The sequence below is a fragment of the Littorina saxatilis genome, unplaced genomic scaffold, assembly GCF_037325665.1.
Source record: "Littorina saxatilis isolate snail1 unplaced genomic scaffold, US_GU_Lsax_2.0 scaffold_247, whole genome shotgun sequence".
Lineage (NCBI taxonomy): Eukaryota > Metazoa > Mollusca > Gastropoda > Littorinimorpha > Littorinidae > Littorina > Littorina saxatilis.
In genome coordinates, this window is record NW_027125824.1 from 53,924 (window position 1) to 77,591 (window position 23,668).

The window sequence follows — 23,668 nt, forward strand, 5'->3', positions numbered from 1 at the left end:
AAGTCTATTTCTTTCTGCTTTTGGTGACTCACTATTTTTATTAAGTCTACTTCTTAATGTTCTTATCAATTATTTGTGTCTGTGTACTTGAATGAGGTTTTGTGATTATGAGCTTTTTAGGTTCTTTGGATATGTGAGCAAATCACTATTTGTGTTGTTGCGTGTGTGTGTGTGTGAGTGTGTATGTGTGTGTGTGTGTGTGTGTGTGTGTGTGTGTGTGTGTGTGTGTTTCTCGATCATGTTTGTTTTCTATCCATTATCTATCCAATATATATGGAAACAGAGCATGGGTAAGTATTTAGAAACACAACATTTTCTAATTACAAAAAAATCACCAAGAAACAGGGACATATATATTTGAAACGGTTAATGATAACCAGCGCCTCAATCTACACTATCTCAGTGGGGAAAGAAGAAAAACATTCAGTAACCAAAGAAGAAAAAAATTCTTGCTGCAAAAGTTGACTCAAACGTTAACACGATTGCGAATCAGAAGGCAAATTTAAGCTGTTTATATATTGCGGCATTGCCAGTGACCCAGATCTATAGCAGTGTCATCACATAACTCAATGAGAGACATGGTATCATGCTCTCCCTCGTGTGGTATTTCGCTAACAAGAACCCATTCCAACGCCGGTGTTACACGAGAAAATTACTCCCACGAGATTTTTACTCCGGAGTAAACATTTCGTACGAAAAAGTTACTCCCTTTACGAAAAAAGTACTCCCCCATTACACGAGAAAATTACTCCCCACGACAGGTGAGTTCCGAGTAAACATTTCGTACAAAAGTGTTACTCCCCTGACGAATAAATAACGAATAAATTACTTCACCCTAACAGAGCAATTTAACTTCCCATGCCAGGTGTACGAAATTTGTACTCCCTTGTCCCCTGTTAGTCTTGGTGGTGGAAGGGGTGGAAGGAGGGTAGCGCGACATTTGTTTGCGCGAGATCCCTTATTGGCATTATCCCCTCGCCCGCATCCCATTTTTGCGTACGAGATTTTTACTGGAAGTAAAAAAAATGGGGAGTAAAAATTTCGTTGAGGGAGTAATTTGTTCGTGCCTTGGGGAGTTCTTTTCTCGTACAAAATGTGTACTCGGAGTAAGAATTTCGTACGAAATATTTACTCCGGAGTAAATTTTTCGTGGAGTAAAAATGTCGTGTTACACCGGCAAACACAAGCCTTTGCAAGCAGTGGTTTCTGAAAAAAATACAAGTCCGCCTATTGTATAGGTGGAGTGGCTGTGCTCTATTCTTAGCAATGTAGGTCAGCAGTGCACAGGTACTCAGTAGAGAGTGAATTTTATCTGTGACTAGAACGATACAGTCACCTCACACGAGCAGGCTTCGTGTTGTTGCTTGCTTCTAAAGTTAAAAAAAAAAAAAAAAAGCGTAACAAAAATAGCTCTCGGGATGGTAATTTAACTTAGCTACAATTTAGCAAACGTGCTCTTACTTGATCATACAGAACTCTATCTGTGTGTGTGTGTGTGTGTGTGTGTGTGTGTGTGTGCGTGCGTGCGTGCGTGCGTGCGTGCGTGTGTGCGTGCGTGTGTGTGTGTGACACAGAGAACGAGAGAAAGAGGACACATCACACGTTCTACCAAAACAGACCAACAATCAAAAGACATGAAGCACAAAAAAAAGTTCCTTTTCGACTTGTTTTAGTGGAGATGGATTGTATGGGGGAGGGGGGGGCTTCGGTTGTGTATCTGCAGTATGAGATCGTCAAAGCAATGTATTTCTTGATTCAGAATGGTGCCAGACAGTACTGTGTATAAAAGACAAAACTATGAGAGACTATGTGAAGATATGATACAAATGCATGTGTTAACAACTGACTGAACATGTGTACAAGACAAGAATGCATATATATTTACAGACACTGTACAATGTGGAAATTTGACAACAGATGTAAGGAAGAAGTATTCTGTGTTTCCTTACGCATGTTAACAGTTATATTTACCACGAAGCCGACATCTTGGGTCTTGCACTTATGGTGTGATTGGACAGGTATAAAATCGCAGATATATCACATACAATGTTTGGGCTTTGTTTTGTATTCAAACTTCCTAGATTATAAACATTTTCTTCCAATGCTTTATATGCTTGGAAGGTTACTTCATAACAATGAGAAACATCATTGATGAAATGAACCATGCGCCACAGTTCATTCAGGCACAAACGTGTTATTTTAAGGTTACTTTGAACATGAGTGAAGCAATAAAAGGTACTGATTGAAGGTGCCGTTCTCTCAGTAGAGGACACTGACTAAATCCACCAGAGTTGTTACGAATCAAGTATCAATAACATTCGTTGCCAATGTATTTAATACACACACAAAAACATGATAATAGTCGTATTTTCAAATTCGCAATACCAATAACAATGTAACTATCTTTTAACCTTTTTTCAGGATCGTACTGCTATTATCGTAAAATAAGGTGTGACAATTACTTCACGGTACCACTCTGTTAACAATACTGTTAGCATGATTTGGAAACTGTTTCTCCTTGGTCTGGTAGCTGGTCGGGCGAAACAGGTATTTTCCACCCCAGAGAAGAAATTCATAATTTGGTTATTTTTCCGTGTGTACTAACTATTTCTTACTAGTGCAAGATACAAAGTGCACACTCAAACATCTTCCTTGTTCCAAGTGCTCAAGACTGCACTTTGTTGCCAGGCCTCGTCTGTTGCAGTTCATCAACCGCTCACTGCATAGAGTTTAAAACAAAGACGATAAATACAGGATTCAAACAAGAATATGTCTACGTTGTAGGCAGAGAGGAAAAGAGGGAGAGAGGGGGTGAGGGGCATAGACATTATTTTGTTTATTATATGGGAGATTTATATATCGCTTGGCGTTCTCTAAGCGCTTTACATATTAATAACTGCCGTGTGAGATGGAATTTTTTACACAATATATCACGCATTTACATCGGCCAGTAAATCTCAAGCCATTACGGCGAATATTTACTTTTCACGGCCTATTATTCCAAGTCACACGGGTATTTGGTGGACATTTTTTTTATCTATGCCTATACAATTTTGCCAGGAAAGACCCTTTTGTCAATCGTGGGATCTTTAACGTGCACACCCCAATGTAGTGTACACGAAGGGACCTCGGTTTTTCGTCTCATCCGAAAGACTAGCACTTGAACCCACCACCTGGGCTAGGAAAGGGGGAAGAAAATTGCTTACGCCCCGACCCAGGGTCGAACTCGCAACCTCTCGCTTCCGAGGCAAGTGCACTTACCACTCGGCCACCCTTTCCCCCTTTATTAGTTTTACAGTCAGGCAGACCGATAGATTTTGTGTGGTAAAAATATAACTACTTTGTGTCATTTTCAACACACTGCCTTTGTACTTCTTTTACACCCCCGGGGCTCCCCCCGTTCCTATCCACATGGGACGGGGGGTGGTGGGTGGTGTCATGCAAAAGTCAAACCTTATTTCCTGCGTCCTGGGCCGACGTGCACGAAAAAGTTACCATGAACCGGTTGGGAGCTAGCGACGTTGTTGGAACGTTTAAAATTGAAATTTGTTATGGTTTCAACGACTCAAACCCCGCGGTTTGTCACGTCTAACCCGTTTGGGTTTCACCCACTTTCACTACCGTCACTTCAGCCCAAAAATCAAATAGGTATGGCAACACCCGCAGCTCTTACATAATATCACGCCAAAAGAGGTATATTTGATACTGATACCAGGGTTTGTAAGGGAAGTAAAGATATCCTTTATTTGGCCGCTGTTGTTGTAGCCGCCAGGCGTCTGTGGCATGCACATTTCTCAAAGTGTACATTTCACTGGATCGTAGTGCCTGACTAGTCTGACGCCGCCTGGGCCCGTTATTGATCGACATTTCACTGAGCCAAGTGTGGGGAAGGAAATATAGGCTACCAGTTCCTTGTATGTTGCGCAACAACTTGAAACCCTGTTACAGCTGCTTAGTGAATCTGGTTTCTGTGCAAACTCGCTGTTTAGTGCAGATTGTCTGTAAACAAAGTGAAATGAACTGGTTTCGGTCTCTTAAACACCAAGAGTACAGTACAAATCACCAACAGTTTGAAGGTAATGCGATGAGGAGTTTTTGAAATGTACCGTTTGTTGTCTCATAACCCACTAAAACAGCTTCAATGCTTCTGAGCGGAATAACACCTACAGTGACCTTTCAGCAAGCCATAACGTCCTTATTATACAAGATAGGTGAATAAAACTGATTGTTTGAGGTCCAAATGTGATTGTTCATTCCAACTTGATGACATACACAACGTGCTTTATTTCAGGGGTTCTGTTGTTTTTTTGACGATGTAAACACGGGAACCTTGTTTTTTTGAATTTGATTTTTAGACGTGTTTAAAACGTAGGTTCCACTGTACAGACACTGCCTAATGTAAAACAATCAGTGTGTTCAATATTGTAGGGGAAGGGGTCGCCTTTCCAGCCATATAACTGGTTTTACAATTAACGATGATGTCATCACAAAGATCTGAAATTAAACGGATCTGCCCAGTTAGTTGTTATGAAGAGTAGTATAGTTTGAGATAATAGAGTTTTCTGTCTATGTCTGTGGGTATGAATATGGCGAGGGAGAGGAAGTGTATGCTCTCTCAGTTATACCTTTCACGTTACATCGTTGAGGCCTGTCTCTGTTCTTCTTTCTCCTCACTTCCTCCGCCGGCACGTAGAGATTCTGTGCCCCACTTGTTCCTGGAAATAGGCACTAGGTAACGCAGAGATACATGTAGATAATGTTGTCGATAAAAGTTAAAACTATGGGTTGGATGATCAACCACAGAGCTAAATAATCAACTAGTTAATGCTGAGCAACAAGGAAGTTAAAATCCAATTAAAGGGGAAATGACTCAGCCAGATATTCCAACACATGTGGGGTCCTTCGGGTTACGTATACTGTTCTCGATCCATTTGCCAGCGTTCGCGCGTGCTTGCTTGAATATTTGTTTCTTTATTTCTTTGCTTGTTGGCCAGAAGCAAGATTCTTTTCCGATTAATGATAGTTTCTATAAATTATAACATGCTCGATTTTAAAGACAAGCTGATAAATACAGTACAACTACATAGTTACAATGAAGACTTATGTACATCTTACATTAATTTATTCACTATAGATAATTGTCATAGCACGGAATCAAGTCGTTTCTGGTAGGACACCATAATGTGTTGAAATAAATCATTCGGCACGAGACACGGCACCAACACTAGGCTACAGTCGAAAAGAGGATGCATACCTGAGGTTCCGCAGAAAGGAAGATCATCGATTTCAGCATAGTCTCCGTCGTCTGAAACATGGACCAAAAGCTCTTAAAGGATAATGAATGCTGTGAAATCAGTGTGATGCGTACACGTTTAACAATATATTGTTTGTTTGTTTGTTTGCTTAACGCCCAGCCGACCACGAAGGGTCATATCAGGGCGGTGCTGTTTTGACATATAACGTGCGCCACACACAAGTCGCAGCATAGGCTTCATGTCTCACCCAGTCACATTATTCTGACCCCGGACCAACCAGTCCTAGCACTAACCCCATAATGCCAGACGCCAGGCGGAGCAGCCACTAGATTGCCAATTTTAAAGTCTTAGGTATGACCCGGCCGGGGTTCGAACCCACGACCTCCCGATCATGGGGCGGACGCCTTACCACTAGGCCAACCGTGCCGGTTTTAACAATATATGACATAATATTAAAATATAGCTGGCAAAAAGAATAGGAACGAATATAGACAAAAGATACTAGCATTTATTTTGTTTGTTTCGGACGCTTTGTTGAAGAATGTGTCTGAATCGGGTTTTCCATGCAGGAAGGTTACACATTAATATGCAAACACGGTATCAGGAAGTTATATAAAGACAATCGACAATATGAGTGAACGAGTGTAACATGAAACAATGCCGACAACTGTCTAAAAGATACCTTATGCCTTGAACTTTCATGACAATAGCTGAATTGTTCTATTTCATGGAGATCGAGCCTGGTAGTTATCAACTCATGCCTTGTTTTCAAACAATTAAACACCACTTGAGCAGCGGAAATGTGACCTAAACAAAGCAAGAAATCTAAGAAGGGTTTGTTTGTTATGTCTGATAGGGTAGCCATGAAGGAAATAAGCTGCTTTGAGGCATACGAAACAGGCAGACACCAATGATGTCATGTGCAGAAATCAAGATAAAAAAAATGTCTTCCTCCCATTTCTATCTGTCTGTTTTTTTCACTATAAAAGCTGGATTATATTTAATAATCTTAAGTTTGATATATTAACTTTTCTCCTCTTTGTTTCGTGCTTCCCGAGACGACTGAACATTTTCCTTCACAGTCAAAGAAGTAAAACCATAAACAACTGCAAAATCATAATGAAGCAACCTGTCATTGTAACTTATCATTATGTCGACACAAACGTTCCCCTTTTGTGCGTTTCAATACCTCATCAAGGACTGTACTTTATGTAATTGTAACTTATTATTGTATTTAAGACTTCTTAGTAGTTGTTCAAATAAATCTGCGTTGAACACATTCGACTGGCGCCGTGGCCTAGTGGATGAGACATCGCGGCCTCCCAATCGGAAGGTCGTGAGTTCAAATCCCGGCCGCGGCCGCCTGGTGGGTTTAAGATGGATATTTGTCCGATCTCCTCAGTCAAATTATGTGCAGACCTGCTAGTGCCTTATCCCCCTTCGTGTGTACACTCAAGCACAAGACCAAGTGCGCTTGGAAACAATCCTGTAATCCATGGCATAGTTCGGTGGGTTATAGAAACTGACACGAAAATACCCAGCATGCTTCCCCCAAAAGCGGCGTATGGCTGCCTAAACGGCGGGTAAAAGCGGTCATACACGTAAGAAATCCACTCGTGCGAAAACATGAGTGAACGTGGAAGTTTCATCCCATGAACGAAGAAGAAAAGAGATAACACATTCGTTCATCAATCAAGAAAAAACGGAACCCAGCACTTCACCAGCACACGACTGGTAGGACTTGTACTCATTTAGATTAAGCTGGTGCTCAGTCCTACTTATTTCTTGCAGTAGGTTCTTGCTGTTGACATGTACATGCAGGGCAACCCTTGTTTAACACGCACCTTGCTAATCAAAACACAACAAAAACAGATATTACCGCTGCATACTTAAAGAAAAATGTTGATTGAAATATAACTCCTCGGGCTACCCGGACATTTGTCATTACTTCATTTATTGTTTTTGTGTTAATATTTAGTTATGGCATTTCTTACCTTCTTGAATCTCGATCATGCCACTCGCGTTTGCAGGACCCATCGCTCCATTCTGATGCGTCCTTTGGATGCCTTGATAAATGTCGTTTGTGATCATCATGCTAACATTGGAACCCCGATACAAAGAGACCCCTGGCCTTGGCACTGTCAGAATGGGAATTGCAGTTATATATATATGGCGAGAGTCATTTCACTAACGCAAATACTTATGAAATCTCTGCCCATTTCAATGATACACAATTAAGTGTACATTTACTCTATAACATTTGAATCTTGAAGATAATTGCGCGCGCACTCTCTCTCTCTCTCTCTCTCTCTCTCTCTCTTTCTCTCTCTCTCTCTCTCTCTCTCTCTCTCTCTCTCTCTCTCTCTCTCTCTCTCGCTCTCTCTTCCCCCCTTTCTCTAACTCTCAGTACTTCTTTCTCTTCCCCTCTCTTTCTGTCTGTCTGTCTGTGTGTCTGTCTCTCTCTCTCTCTCTCTCTCTCTCTCTCTCTCTATATCACACACACACACACACACACACACACACACACACACACACATACATACACACACACACACACACACACACACACACACACACACACACACACACACACACACACACACGTGGGTCGACCCCAAAGTGCCATCATAAAGCGTGACACGTATTTATTTCGTTATCTCTTTAACTTAGATAACATTAAGTTTAAGAGGCGAGACCGAAATGTTAAGTACCTTCTTCTCCGTTTACTCTTCTTCTCTGGCAGCGGTTCCGTCCCAACACTCTGCAAGATATTTCACCAAGAATAAAATGTTAAAAGCGGGATATAAGAGCTGTGGTTGCGATACCAATATTTCAACCGATAGTAAATGCAAGCAAACGACAACGTTCGAAAATATTTCGTGGGGCCTTAACGTAGGCAATGGAAGTGTTGCAACCCTGAATGCTGCGGTAGATACATTTTAGCACTGACCGGTTAAACCAAGCTATCGTGGCATCCCAGTGAACAATGACGTCCGATGTGTATCATTATGTTTCTGAAAGACGGAGGCATCATGTCGAACATATGCTTTCATTTATGCATCGCCTGCTCGATACTATGCTTTTTTTTCTCCCCGAAATTGCAAATATATCAGAGATTTCCGATGTACTGCCGCCACATTATTATATTGGCTTGTCTCAGCTTCAGATGGCGAAAACTAACCCACAGCTTTTTCATACCCCAACACACTTTTTTCTAAAGGAATCTTCTATTCTTACACTTACACACACACACACACACACACACACACACACACACACACACACACACACACACGCACACACACACAAAAGCACTTGCACTTCCCTTACTGCCATAAGTGAGCGATAAGGGACATCTTAAAATCATAGCAAAGGTTTATTGTTATCTAAAGGCAAAGGCAGAGATAAAACCAGTGAAAAGTGGACTTACCTGCCCGCAAATGCTGTAAAAGAAGAAGTAGAAGTGTTTGACCTACCGATACAATCCATACAAGAAGAGTTCAAACACACACACACACACGCACACACACACACACACATACACACACACACACACACACACACACACACACGTACACACACACACACACACACACACATACACACACACATAAACACATGCACGACACACACAAACACACACACAAACACACACACAAACATTCACACACACACATACACACACACACACACACACACACATATATTACGTACACTCATAAATACATGCACGCGCGCATACACGCTCTCACCATTTTTGTTAAAGCATTATTTTGTATGCTTTCCATTTACAATGTGTACAAGAAAGGAAGTAAAACCCAAATCACTGGTTACACAATTAGACAATCCAATCCAATCTCTCTCTCTCTCTCTCTCTCTCTCTCTCTCTCTCTCTCTCTCTCTCTCTCTCTCTCTCTCTCTCTCTCTCTCTCTCTCTTTCTCTCTCTCTTTCTCTCTCTCTCTTTCTCTCTCTCTCTCTCTCTCTCTCTCTCTCTCTCTCTCTCTCTCTCTCTCTCTCTCTCTCTCTCTCTCTCTCTCTCTCTCTCAGAGAATGGAGGTAGTAAATGCATACAAGTATTTAGGTATCTATTTTTCTACCAAATTAAGCTTTAATTTTGCTTGTCAAGATCTAGTTGCCAGAGCAAAACGTGCAGTACTGTGTATTATGAGTAATTTGTATAAATTCGATAGATTGTCTTTGGATGTTTTTATCAAGCTTTTTGACTCACAAGTTCAACCTATTGTTCAGTATGGTGCTGAGGTATGGGGTCTGATGCAGGCAGCAACAGTAGAAAAGGTGCATTTGTTTGCTTTAAAACGTTTTTTAGGTGTTGACAGGCGTACTCCTAATGATCTTGTATATGGTGAATTTGGACGTTATCCCATTTACTTAAATTCATATGTACGTTGCATAAGATACTGGCTGAAACTGACAAGAATGGATGACAGTAGATTACCTCGTAAAGCATATAAGATGTTGTTTTCTCTAGATAGCAGAGGTAAATCTACTTGGGCATCACAGGTACGGTTGTGCCTGTGTCGATATGGTTTTCAGTATGTATGGATTAACCAAGGTGTAGCCTGTATTAATTCGTTTTTGGCATGTTTTAAGCAATAATCATATTCAGACTAGCGACCGGTTTGCATTGTACCGTACCTTTAAGACAACAAATCTTGTAGAAACATACTTGTCAATTCCAGTAAACAGACACATTTTAAATGTTTTGGTTAAATTTAGATTGGGTATTTCCAGACTTGCTTTACATACAGAAAGGTATAAAGCTGTAAGTGAAAATAATTTGGTCTGTCGTTTGTGTCAATCTAGTACTGAAGATGATTATTGCATTTTGTTTTATGCTGCCCTGCACTGGAAAATCTAAGACGTCAATTTATTCCAGCAAAATTTTGTAGATGTCTTTCGAACTTCAAACTTGCACTGTTGTTGTCTGTGAAAAATGAAACTATACTTTGCAATGTAGCTAAGTTCTTGTATTTTTCATTTAAATGTTTAGAAAATGCTGTTTAAGCATTAGTATTTTGTGATTATACATTGTCTTTTCTTCTGTTCACTTGAAACGACGCGTGTGTGGATTGCTGCTGCACACACGCTTTACTTTTGTGTAACCAGCCCCCTTCCGAAAGGGGCTAAGGCCTTAAAGGAATAAAATCTTGTTCTTGTTCTTGTTCTCTTGGACAACAAAACACACAAAACTCACAAACAACACAAATTGACTGTTTTCTGGTTGTTTGAGTGCAATGCCGAGATGTATATAACATTTGTGCACGGAATAGTTTGTGAATGTTTTGTTGTTGTTGTTTTTTGTATTTTTTAGTGTTGGTTTATTGTTAGCTGGTTAAGCTTGATTTGCGTTGCGGAATCAAAGGAAAGCAGAGTATAGTACACATGGAGGATTACCTTTGAAACGTTTGCTGCGACGACACAGGATTGCTAGAATTATGACAACAATGACGAAAGCGATCAGTGACACCGACACTACAACCACTGGATTTGCTTCTGAGTCTGGAAAAAACAAACACCTGTTGAGTGTTTCCCCTCAACTTCATCACGTCAATTGCCAGTTGTGTGAAGAAAAATATCAAAACTGTCCATGCTTGCATGTAATACATTGCCTGCACTGTGGCGGCTGCTTCATCATCAATTTGTGCACATTTAGCCGACAAGAAAGTCTTATTGAATTTTCTTACGCAAGAAAAATGTACACTGACCTTTGTTTCCCTGATATATTGTTGTGTTCTTGTGATGTTTTCATAATATTTCTTCTACTTCAGTCAAAATGGGTTTAGAATGTCACAGATTATGTGTTTGGTCAGATTTCCGATGTTCAATGCTTGATGAACATCGGAATTCCATCCATTGAACAGCTAATGGCCAGTTGCATTCATGCACGTTGAAATTAAGTCTCTGTTTTCCCTGAGGGTAAAAACAGAGCACCGGCAAAACACCATGAGGACACTGCATGCAAAGAGTTGGCATCAATTGCATGACGTAAATTGATGTAGGATTTCTTTTGGGCAACGTGAGTCAATATTAAACACTGCTTTTGGGAGGGAAATAACTACTTTGCTTTCCATTCATCAAATAAAATGAAGCTAAAGAACGCGAGTGCCAGATTCTATTACGTAAACACTGATAGGCTTCCATTTGAAACTTCTAAGATGATGATCGTGGGTTGACGCCCGACCCCGCCTGACCTTTTCTAGCAAAACTCGGACAACACTGGAGGGGCCAATCACTAGCAAGGGGTGTGTTGGAAACACGTGGACCGGAGCACTTGTATCCGAAAGACCCCTCGCTAGTGATTGGCCCGTCTTTTCGAGGTTTTGCAAGAAAAGGTCACTCTCACACAACCCATACAAACCCGACGGAAATATTTTCGGAATTCGTTTATTGAACCAACATACAAGGGAATGAGGAAGCTGACAGGCTGGCGAAAGAAGGAGGGAAGCTACCACAAGAGAACCAGCAAGTTACATTTGGTGAGGCAAAAACCATTGTAAAAGAGAAGCAACGGAAAAGGTGGCTGCAGCAACACCCTCACTACAACCCTAGAGACAGTTACTATCAACTCTCCAGAAAAGACCAGGTCATCATTGTGCGCCTGAGAACCGGCCACTGCAGACTCAGGGACCACATGTTCTCAAAATTCCACATTGGGGACACGCCTGTATGCCACTGTGGCATCGCAGACATGACAGTGGAACACCTCCTCCAACACTGTCCAATCCACCAAAAGCTACGAGCAGAAATATGGTCTGCTGACACACCAGTTCAGGAGAAGATCTTCGGCAACCTGCGGAGTCTTCGCTGTACTGCAGACTTCATCAGAAGTTCCGGAGTCCCTGTCTGAGCGATCGAGAAGAAGAAGAAGAAGAAGTTTATTGAACACCCCCGTTGAATTTCAAATGGAAGCCTATTGCTATGTAATTCATTGAGCGTACTCAAGTAAGTATTTAACAAAGTAACACAACGAATGAATAAGCAAGCAGTATTTTCATTCAGCTGCAGTTCTAAGAATTAAAAAGTCGCGTTAGGCGATAATACAAAATTTAATCAAGCTGTCGAACTCACAGAATGAAACTGAACGCACTGCATTTCTTTTAGCAAGACCGTATACTCGTAGCATCGTCAGTCCACCACTCGTGGCAAAAACAGTGAAACTGACAATCCAGAATAGCGCGGTAGTGGTTGCGCTGAGCACGATAGTACGCTTTTCTGTATCTATTCGATTTAACTTTCTGAGCTTGTTTTTAATCCAAACATATCATATCTATATGTTTTTGGAATCAAGAACCGACAAGGAATAAGATGAAATTGTTTTAAAATCGATTTTGGACATTTAATTTTAATCATAATTTTCATATTATTTTTTAATTTTCAGAGCTTGCTTTTAATTTGAGTATAACATATTTTATATGATTTTAGAATCAGCAAATGATGAAGAATAAGATGCTTTTGGATCGTTTTATAAAAAAAATTGTTTTAATTACAATTTTTAGATTTTTAATGACCAAAGTCATCAATTAATTTTTAAGCCTCTAAGCTGAAATGCAATACCAAAGTCCGGCCTTTGTCGAAGATTGCTTCGCCAAAATTTCAATCAATTTGATTGAAAAATGAGGGTGTGACAGTGCCGCCTCAACTTTCACAAAAAAGTCGGATATGACGGCATCAAAGACATTATTTTATAAAAAAAAAAAAAAAAAAAAGGCCGGGGATATTATACTCAGGAACTCTCATGTAATATTACATAAAGATTGGTCCAGGAGTTAACTCTGAATCGCTCTACACACACACACACACACACACACACACACACACACACACACACACACACACACACACACACACACACACACACACACACACACAAACCACGACCCTCGTCTCGATTCCCCCCCCCCCCCCCCCCTATGTTAAAACATTTAGTCAAAACCTGACTAAATGTTAAAAAGGGATCGAACCAAGCGAAGAACATTTTTATTCATTAAGAAACATTTACGACTTAGTCGAGTGAGGGTTCGGTGAGACAGAGTAAAACTAAAATCAGTTGGGTACTGCAAGACAACACACTGCCAAACAGAAGGCTAACTAAGGCATTATCATGGTGGTGCCTCTCTCTCTCTCTCTCTATCTCTCTATCTCTCTCTCTCTCTCTCTCTCTCTCTCTCTCTCTCTCTCTCTCTCTCTCTCGGCACCCTCTCTCTCTCTCTTACCGTTGTTTTCGAAATCCAAAGTGGAAATGGTGCTGATTGTTGCTAAGGTTGGAGCGTCCTTTGAATATTGAATATGGTTCTCGGTTGATATCTTTGGTTCACCTAACACAAACATGTACACATCTAATACCGTTTGATAAATTAGAAAGTACAACTTCTTCAGAAAATGTGCTGACGCATTTGTACGTCTTAATAACATATTTCGTGTCATGGTAACTTCTTATTTTAATATAAAATGTAATAAACAGTAATGTTTCCCTAATTCCCCCCCCTCTCTCTCTCTCTCTCTCTCTCTCTCTCTCTCTCTCTCTCTCTCTCTCTCTCTCTCTCTCTCTCTCTCTCTCTCTCTCTCTCTCTCTCTCTCTCTCTCTCTCTCTCTCTCTCTTCGTGAGTGTTGTGGAAAGGATTAGCTGTAAGAAAAGGACCATGTGGACATGACTTTAATCTGTAATTATTTATGTAATAATGTTCTCTCTCTCTCTCTCTCTCTCTCTCTCTCTCTCTCTCTCTCACACACTCTCTCTCTCTCTCTCTCTTTATCTCTCTCTCACTCACTCTCTAGTTATCTATCTCTTTCTCCCTCTTTCTCTTAACTCACCTGTGATTACTATCTGGATTGTTCTGTCTTGAAACCAGTTTTGGACGGTTTTATTCTTTGACCATGCTGACCACGTGTAGTTTCCAGCAACTGAGCCGTGAACCGTCGGTACAAATATGTGCACTTGTGAACTGTTTTTTGGACACTGACACATGTCTTTTTTAACTGAGTGACAAGTTTGTTCCGCATATAAAAAGAAGCACCATTCATCTGTCTCGTTGTTGATGATAAATGTCTGTTGAAGCGAGGATGAGTTGCAGTTCCGCTCGAACTTGAATGGGACTTTAATCTCTGTGTTCGAGTGTGCTTTGATTGTGTTGCCCGAATTGTTTGGAAATGTTAATACAAACGGTACACCTGTAGATTAAAAACAGATTGATTGGCACAAACATTCGGCATTTTTAAATCTCTCTCTCTCTCTCTCTCTCTCTCTCTCTCTCTCTCTCTCTCTCTCTCTGTCTGTCTGTCTGTCTGTCTCTCTCTCGAGTCTCTCTCTGTCTCTCTCTCTGTCTCTCTGTCTGTCTGTCTCTCTCTCTGTCTGTCTCTCTCTCTGTCTTTCTGTCTGTCTCTCTCTGTCCGTCTGTCTCTCTCTGTCTCTCTCTGTCTGTCTGTCTGTCTGTCTCTCTCTCTCTCTGTCTGTCTTTGTCTGTGTCTGTCTGTCTGTCTCTCTTTCTCTCTCTCTCTCTCTCTCTCTCTCTCTCTCTCTCTCTCTCTCTCTCTCTCTCTCTCTCTCTCTCTCTCTCTCTCTCTCTCTCTCTCTCTCACCTGACGCGTAGCGGGTCATAAACAAAATTAGTGTAAAAAAATAGTTATTGCAACGTTTGAAAAGTAAATAAATTCATTCATGTGTCATTTCATTTCACTTTTTTATATCATTAAAGTCACTCAACTTGGCTATTTGGCACAGTTTTCGAAGCAAATTTTGTTTAGGGGTCACGTGACTCCCGCTCAAATAAGGGTACCCCCTGACAAAAACGTAAGCTACAAATTGAACAAACCGACAATAAATCAGAATATACACAACTAAGCAACTGTGAAATATAGTTCAGTCTCACTGCTTTTTTTCTTTATTAAATCGATTGGAAATGTCAAATAATATCAGACCCGGTCCAGACTACAGGATTGCATTTCAGCTTGCAAGCTTAAAAATTAATCATTGTCCATTAAAGTTCTATTTAAAATGACAATTTTAACAATAGATTTACAAATGATTTCATTGCATTGTTCATAATTTACTGAATCCAAAAATAAATAGGCATGCTAGTCCCATGTTTGCACGCTTCACAGAGACCAGCACAAAACGTCTCGGTCTCCGGGTTTCTGCCAAGCCTTACTAGTTTCGATGATGACGGATCCTGGGTTTCCAGGGTTCATTTTTTGTTTTAAGTGTTTTAGGCCGATACATTGACCTAATAATCAATATTGCATCACGCGACTTTTGTTCACTTATTTTTTTCTACTCTCTAGTCGTCTTGGTGGTGTGTTCTTTTGGGGCGTTTCAGTTTGAACATTACGCTTTCTGTCCAATGTCGTTTTGTCTCTGAATGTCCTTTAGAACAATGATGAACAGCACAGGCCTGGTTGCACGTAGTACAGACTGGTTTGCATAATGTTGGTAGTGTCCCGCTTTTGCAAGTATATCTAGGGTACTGTTTCGCGTCTAAGTTTGTTGCTAACCTTTTTGCATAAAGCCAATCAAGGGTCTTAGCAAGAATCGTTGCTAAAAGTATACAGCAAACGTTACCTCTGATTCTGTTCCATTATACTAACCCTTCTTGTAGCGTTTACTTACATGTTTCCGGACTGATTATAGTTGAAAACACACTTATTAACACGGTTAGTGCAAACAACACAATCCTAAGATGAGACGACATCACTCAGTTCTGTAGAGTATCGACAATTACATAAACAGCATTTACACATCTGTACTGATATATCGTGATACAGGGAACAATTTAAAACAAACTTATCAGGAGACAGCGAGTCATGTCGAGGTTGGTGGGTCTTTCCGTCCGTGTGAAACTAAAAACGCAAAAACGATCGCGCGGGTGAACGCTGCAGGAAATCTCTCTCTCTCTCTCTCTCTCTCTCTCTCTCTCTCTCTCTCTCTCTCTCTCTCTCTCTCTCTCTCTCTCTCTCTCTCTCTCTCTCTCTCTCTCTCTCTCTCTCTCTCTCTCTCACTCTCTCTCTCTCTCTCTCTCTCTCTCTCTCTCTTAATTTTTTATTTTTTAAATGTGTCTATGCGTCCCAAGGACAGATTGTAAGAAAAGGCGTAGCCTTAAATCTTAATCCTTGTTAAATAAAGTTCAAATCAATTCAATTCTTTCTCTCTCTCTCCCCCTCTCTCTCTCTCTCTCTCTCTCTCTCTCTCTCTCTCTCTCCCTCTCTCTCTCTCTCTCTCTCTCTCTCTTTCTCTCTCTCTCTCTCTCTCTTTCTCTCTCTCTCTGTCTCTCTCTCTCTCTCTCTCTGATACGAGGCATGATCCAAACAAAATGATCAAATGTGATTTTCGCAGAGACTGTTAAGCGTATCTGGCCCAAAATACAGCACTTATTATAACTACTCTCCTCCTACATTGATGCAAAGTCACAAGTGCCTAAACCAATCAGAAGAGGCCTTAAGGTGGCCTTATTTGGGGTTGCCCTTGAGCTCTGATTTGACGGCGTTTTTGAGGCCCTTGGTGCAGTGAAACCTGTTGGCAAAAAGTCTGATTTTCAAAGAGGGTATAAGGCCAAAAAAAAAAGGTGTGGTTAAGGTAACATAGCCAAAATAAATAGGGTAGGAAGGTAGGCAATCACTTTTTTGTATACTTTTTTTCTTAATAGCAGAGCAACCAAGCGTGTAGCACTCGCAACCGAATAAGATGCCGCCATTTTTGTCATGGCAAGCGTCTGTGGGGCCTTTTTATATTTAGTCAAGTTTTGACTAAATATTTTAACATCGAGGGGGAATCAAAACGAGGGTCGTGGTGTATGTGCGTGTGTCTGTGTGTCTGTGTGTGTGTGTGTGTGTGTAGAGCGATTCAGACTAAACTACTGGACCGATCTTTATGAAATTTGACATGAGAGTTCCTGGGTATGAAATCCCCGAACGTTTTTTTCATTTTTTTGATAAATGTCTTTGATGACGTCATATCCGGCTTTTCGTGAAAGTTGAGGCGGCACTGTCACGCCCTCATTTTTCAACCAAATTGGTTGAAATTTTGGTCAAGTAATCTTCGACGAAGCCCGGGGTTCGGTATTGCATTTCAGCTTGGTGGCTTAAAAATTAATTAATGACTTTGGTCATTAAAAATCGGAAAATTGTAAAAAAAAATAAAAATTTATAAAACGCTCCAAATTTACGTTTATCTTATTTTCCATCATTTGCTGATTCCAAAAACATATAAATATGTTATATTCGGATTAAAAACAAGCTCTGAAAATTAAATATATAAAAATTATTATCAAAATTAAATTGTCCAAATCAATTTAAAAACACTTTCATCTTATTCCTTGTCGGTTCCTGATTCCAAAAACATATAGATATGATATGTTTGGATTAAAAACACGCTCAGAAAGTTAAAACAAAGAGAGGTACAGAAAAGCGTGCTATCCTTCTTAGCGCAACTACTACCCCGCTCTTCTTGTCAATTTCACTGCCTTTGCCATGAGCGGTGGCCTGACGATGCTACGAGTAAAATGGCATTGCGTTCAGTTTCATTCTGTGAGTTCGACAGCTACTTGACTAAATATTGTATTTTCGCCTTACGCGACTTGTTAGTAATTTCCCTTGCATCGTCTGTATGACCACCTTAGCGCTTTCGCTTTCATTGCGTTTTCTGCACTTGTTTTCTTGTTTTCATTTTTTGTTGTTGTGACAAATGTAATAAAAGAGTCATAGGGTCGGCCCCTAAAAATAGGGTAGGTCGGGTTACCGTAACCACACCTATTTTTTTTTTTAGGCCTAACCAGAAATCATAAGGGGTGTAATAAGGTCTGAAGAATGTGTGAGACAAAAATGGGATCATTTGGTCATTTAGGAATGAGTTACAACCCTTATTTTGTGTAGGCTGACATTTTCATGAAGGAGAAGGGCAGTCTGGGTTTTGCAGTTTGGTCGCTGACTGTAAAACTCGTGAGTAAGTATGGGTAAAAAGGTTTCTGCATAGTATGTGACAATGACAGTGCTGTTAGAAGACAGAATATCGACAGCAACGAGGCCTTCGTGGTCGGAAAATACAGCGAATAGCCCTTGTTTTTGCTTTGCAAATATCGCTTACAAATGTGATGCATCTCGTCATTTTGGTCTAGATACGCTTTGTTTCTGCGTTCTCTGGCACTAAAGTAGAAGGAAACCAAAGTCTCATAATCAGTGACTACAGTAACAACAAAATTGGGTCTACTGGGTTCACAACGGTTGAACAGATCGCGTGCAAGAGGACCCTGATGCTCCTTCCGTTCCCCTGTCAGCTATGTGGGATCCCACATGGTTACGTTGTGGGAAATCACACATGGGATCCATGTGGGATTTGATTACGACTTCCAGTGGGAGCCGAGTGGGAAGTAAATGGGACACCAGAGGGACACGAGTGAAAAACGAGTGCGATTCAAGTGGGAAACGAGTGGGATCAGGGTGGGAAGCAAGTGGGATTCAGGTGGGAAACAAGTGGGATCAGGGTGGAACACGAGTGGGAAACGAGTGGGATGGGAAACGAGTGGGATCAGGGTGGGAAGCGAGTGGGATCAGGGTGGGAAACGAGTGGGATCAGGGTGGGAAGCGAGTGGGATCAGGGTGGGAAACGAGTGGGATCAGGGTGGGAAACGAGTGGGATCAGGGTGGGAAACGAGTGGGATCAGGGTGGGAAACGAGTGGGATCAGGGTGGGAAGCGAGTGGGATCAGGGGTCAGGGTGGGAAGCGAGTGGGATCAGGGATCAGGGTGGGAAGCGAGTGGGATCAGGGTGGGAAGCGAGTGGGATCAGGGTGGGAAGCGAGTGGGATCAGGGTGGGAAGCGAGTGGGATCAGGGTGGGAAACGAGTGGGATCAGGGTGGGAAGCGAGTGGGATCAGGGATCAGGGTGGGAAGCGAGTGGGATCAGGGTGGGAAGCGAGTGGGATCAGGGATCAGGTTGGGAAGCGAGTGGGATCAGGGTGGGAAGCGAGTGGGATCAGGGTGGGAAACGAGTGGGATCAGGTGGGAAACGAGTGGGATCAGGGTGGGAAGCGAGTGGGATTCAGGTGGGAAACGAGTGGGATCAGGGTGGGAAACAAGTGGGATTAGGGTGGGAAACGAGTGGGATCAGGGATCTGGGTGGGAAGCGAGTGGGATTCAGGTGGGAAACGAGTGGGATTCAGGTGGGAAACGAGTGGGATCAGGGTGGGAAACGACTGGGATTCAGGTGGGAAACAAGTGGGATTGAGGTGGAAAGTTAGTGGGGTTCAAATCTGAAACGAGTGAGATTACAGCGGTTGAGTGTTAAAATTATTGTATAACACAAAATCCTGGAACAAACTTTGGGGCTCAGTGCCAAATGAGGAAGCATAAGGATGAGTGATTTTAAAATTACCTCTACACCCAGTAGTCTTCCACATTTGGGCTTATTGCCTCTTATATATATTGTATTTTATTTTTCTTCATTTTATGCATAGTCATATTTGAGAAATTCAAAAACCAAGTACATGTAGTGAAAATAAAACAAAAATAGTCACAAAAATCATCCACACAGACACAGTCATGAACATATCTAGAGGAGAAAAACAAACAAACAAATCACATGCACACAGCCGAGTTCAGCTGTGCTATTTATAAGTTTATCGCACAATTCGTTTTAAGCAGCCATCTTTGAAATGGGGTTAATTTGTTTGTGTTTGTGGGTTTTTTTTGGCTCTGAGATGCTTTCAGCTGTTGTTGTTTTTTTATGAGAAAATTAATGTAAATTACCACGTGATAACCAAACATGCAATGTGTAATCCTAGCTGGAATATTAGTTTTGTTACCAATATTAATATTATGCACAGAACATGATGTTAGCTGCCTTTGTGTTCTGGTATTGGATTTTCCATGCACGGGATGTACCCTTTCATGCACTCACTCACATTTTCACACACTATCGCACACACGCATGCGGGAAGATAACACGCACTCAAAACAAGAAACACGACACAAAACAAATGAGCATTTCAAACATTTCACTATTGAATCAAATCAATCATTTCAAAACCACATCACATCACAGAAAACAAATATTATATACAAGACAAAATCGTAAACCCACAAACAACAAAGATGTTCAATTTAATGGCAATTTGCGAGAGTACCAGCTAATACTACACCAATGGCAAAGAGAGCAGGGCATTGAAGGAACGTATTATTTTTCTGTATGTTCAAATGGGCCTTCAAACTTGTTAATATCACATTGATAGTATACTGTCCGGATTGTCAACGTTCAGCTCTTGAAAAATGCTTACTCTTAATGAGCCAAGGGAATGAGTACAAATTTATCTTTATACGGCAGCATAAAGCACTTGCAAGTTACATCAGACAGTCTGAATGTTTGAATCCGCCTTGATAGATCACGCGAAGAGACTTTGACAATTCCTAAATCAGAAGATTTCATGGGGTGATAAAAAAAATCTGACACATGATGGAAACGTTGGACAACTACCAAATGTTCATCAGCAACACCATCCTGTTTCAATATGTTTTGTAACAAGAAGTAAGCATCTTCTATCAAGACACAATTATCCCCTTTAGAATCGGCATAAAAGGAACAGTTAAAAATGTATTTGACGAAACTGACGAACATTCTGGTAGTTCCCTTCCAATGCCAATGGCCCACGAAAGTGCTCCCCTAGTGGAGTATTTTCTTTGTGGGTTTTCCCTCTTTTCTGGCTTAAACCGGCGTATTGACACTCAAACAATCTTCGCACAATATGCTCTAGTGGACGACTGCCTGAAGCAGATGATCGTTTTAAGGCACCCAGATAATTTTCAAACGGGAAAGCTGAAAAACGGTCAAGATTACCATATGCGAGTACATCGTCTGCAATGTGAACCAAGTTTTGGACATTGTAAGAAAGAAACTCTCTGCCATACAACCCACCAGCTTGAGTTACAAATAAACGCAGCAAGTCATTTGCATAATTAACCCACCGGACACTGCGTACAAAACTTGGAGTTGCAAGAATATACATGGCAACATACAACAAAAGAAAGTGCTAGTAGAAAACATCTTTCAAACGTCCTTTCATGGCAACAACACCACTGTAAAGCATAAACTGACGGAATTCGGTTGCTTTCCATCTATCTAGTTCATCTAAAGAACGACACTTCCTGTTAAATTCTCTGGGCAAATATTCCCTGATAGACTTTAAACACTGTGAAATCTCAACAATGACGGCTGACCCTAGTCTCAACCCTTTCTGAACAGGACTTTTTATCAAGTAGCTAAGAAGCCTTTTTACAACTCCCAAGCACACTAAATGCATGTAATCTAAAGGGAACTGGGATACCATTCCAAGAGATAAACGCAGAAGAGGTGACACGCCTATCTGATGATTAGTATCTCGAAGTTCTGCACGAACACGGAAATCTTCATTTTCCCGTTTTGGAGCATCTATACTAGTACATGTAAAAACAACTCTACCTTCCCACGACCCTTTTTGCTTACACTTTTCGCACCCATAATAGCCAGAATGTCCTTTAACCTGTTTTATAAATGCACGGGCAGGAGCGTCACAAATGAAACATGCAATATTCACATCGTTTACTGGATCCCCCAAACCCACATCAATCGGTCCCCGTTGCAGTTGGCCCATTTCAGAGACAAAATCGTCTAAATATTCGCCCAAAATGGTAGGTTTTTGTTTCCCACAAAAAAGACCGATGACAAATGGTTCTGACTGAAATGGCTGACAAACCCGTCCCAAAATAGGCCATAACTGAATGCCAGATGACTTAAAAAGTGGAAGACCATCAATGTTTACTTGAATTAGGAGACGAGTTCCTCTCAAAACAAGGTGAGAAAAGGCAGGGACAATGTTAGTCAGCATGGCAACAATTCCAAAATGAAAATAGGAACCACCTCCAATTTCTTTTACATCAAGGCTGCGAGGAGTTTTCATGACAGTCCTTGAATCTTTAGGCAAACGGGGAAAGTACACATTGAGCAAAGTTAAGAGTGCAGTGAAGGCATTTGCTTTGACTTTCCACTTAGAAGACCATGCTGCAAGCTCTCCGCCAAGTTCTTCCGTCTTATCCACAGGATCAAATACAGATTCAATATCACTGTCAGTGTCACTGTCAGACTGATGATCCAAATTTTCCTCTACAGATTCCACTTCATTGAGTCGATTGAGGAAATGATCCCATTCAGACGAATCAGAGTTTTCTTCCGTTCTTCCACTTTCAATTTCATCAGCATCATGTTCATGCAATGGTACCATCATTTCTTCCATGTTACTGCTTAGCGTTAGAATTGTCACATGCACATTCGTCGAAACACACGGTGTCTGTACCGCTAAGTCCCAGCGACATCCATCTCATTTGCACCGTCACAACTTGAATTTGAATTACGAGCGCACGTGCGGCCACGTGGAGGAAAAGCCGTGTTCATGCGTTCATCGACCTTTGACAGCAATCGCCTTCGCTTTGTTGAGTATGAATCCGCCATTTTATCACTCGATGTCTTCAGATGTACTCTTTAATTCATGCACATGCAATACTAAGGCGCACGGAACGTACTCACAGTATTCGCTGGTAACTTATTAATTGTAGCAAAACTCAAACTCTCTCGATCGGCATGTAAGTCGGAATAGAACAGGGCAGAATAGTAGCGCCGCAGTAAAAACAATCCTTACAAATATTTAGTCATCTCGTAATTAAGTAAATAAATTATTCTAGAAATAACTGTTATTATATACACAACAGCAACAATTACACGAATATAAAATTATGTTGGTGTATTTTAAATGATTTTTAAATTTAAGTGCAACGGAGTCAAGTCAGAAACAGCGTGTGCGGTATTGCCGAGTGGCCACACATCGACGATTTTTTTCACAACGCGGTATCACAGTGGAGCGGGTCTCCTGACAAGAAAGTTCAGTTGCATTCGACTGCTGCGCCGCGAGCAGCTGACGTCATCGCTCTGGTTTGCTCTGATTGGTCAAATTTCCGTCGTTCTATGTCTGTGTCATAGAAATTAGAACACGCGCTATTCTTCTGCAAATAACGCTTCGCGATCATAGCACGCTTACGGCGCTCCCACGTGGGCCGTTTTGAGCATAAGTCAAATGTGGACAGGGTCGGACGGGAGTGTATGGACGGGCCACGGGACGGCCCAACAATGCATTCGAATGCTTAGATAAGTAAAAATATCCCCATGTTAGGGAGTGTTTTGATTTGCGATTGTAAACAAAAAAGTAAGCGCAAACTTCACATACAGAGCGGATACTATTGAACGAGTCCACGTATGTGATAGAAAAAGGGTTTCTGCAGTTGACACTTTAAAGTTGACAATATACACAGAACCGTTTACGAGTTTTAGCACATTTTGTGCGAGCATTTACCTTCGATCCGCCTTTTCTTGCCTCAGATTGTCA

General features: G+C 41.2%; 2 protein-coding genes and 1 long non-coding RNA gene across 3 annotated transcripts; 1 reads left to right on the forward strand and 2 right to left on the reverse strand.

Annotated features, from left to right (window-relative positions):
• Positions 1 to 7,966: 7,966 nt before the first annotated feature.
• Positions 7,967 to 13,683, reverse strand: LOC138954294 (uncharacterized). Its single transcript, XR_011451783.1, has 4 exons — positions 13,491 to 13,683; positions 10,672 to 10,776; positions 8,686 to 8,698; positions 7,967 to 8,016 (listed from the first exon to the last, which is right to left on the reverse strand). It is a non-coding gene; the product is annotated as an uncharacterized lncRNA (long non-coding RNA).
• Positions 13,684 to 18,580: 4,897 nt separating this feature from the next.
• LOC138954291 (uncharacterized) lies at positions 18,581 to 19,501 on the forward strand. The gene has a single exon (XM_070326173.1). The coding sequence runs from the start codon at positions 18,581 to 18,583 to the stop codon at positions 19,499 to 19,501; it is 921 nt and encodes a 306-aa protein (XP_070182274.1).
• Positions 19,502 to 19,678: 177 nt separating this feature from the next.
• Positions 19,679 to 22,913, reverse strand: LOC138954290 (uncharacterized). The gene has a single exon (XM_070326172.1). The coding sequence runs from the start codon at positions 22,523 to 22,525 to the stop codon at positions 21,287 to 21,289; it is 1,239 nt and encodes a 412-aa protein (XP_070182273.1). The 5' UTR covers positions 22,526 to 22,913; the 3' UTR covers positions 19,679 to 21,286.
• Positions 22,914 to 23,668: the final 755 nt, after the last annotated feature.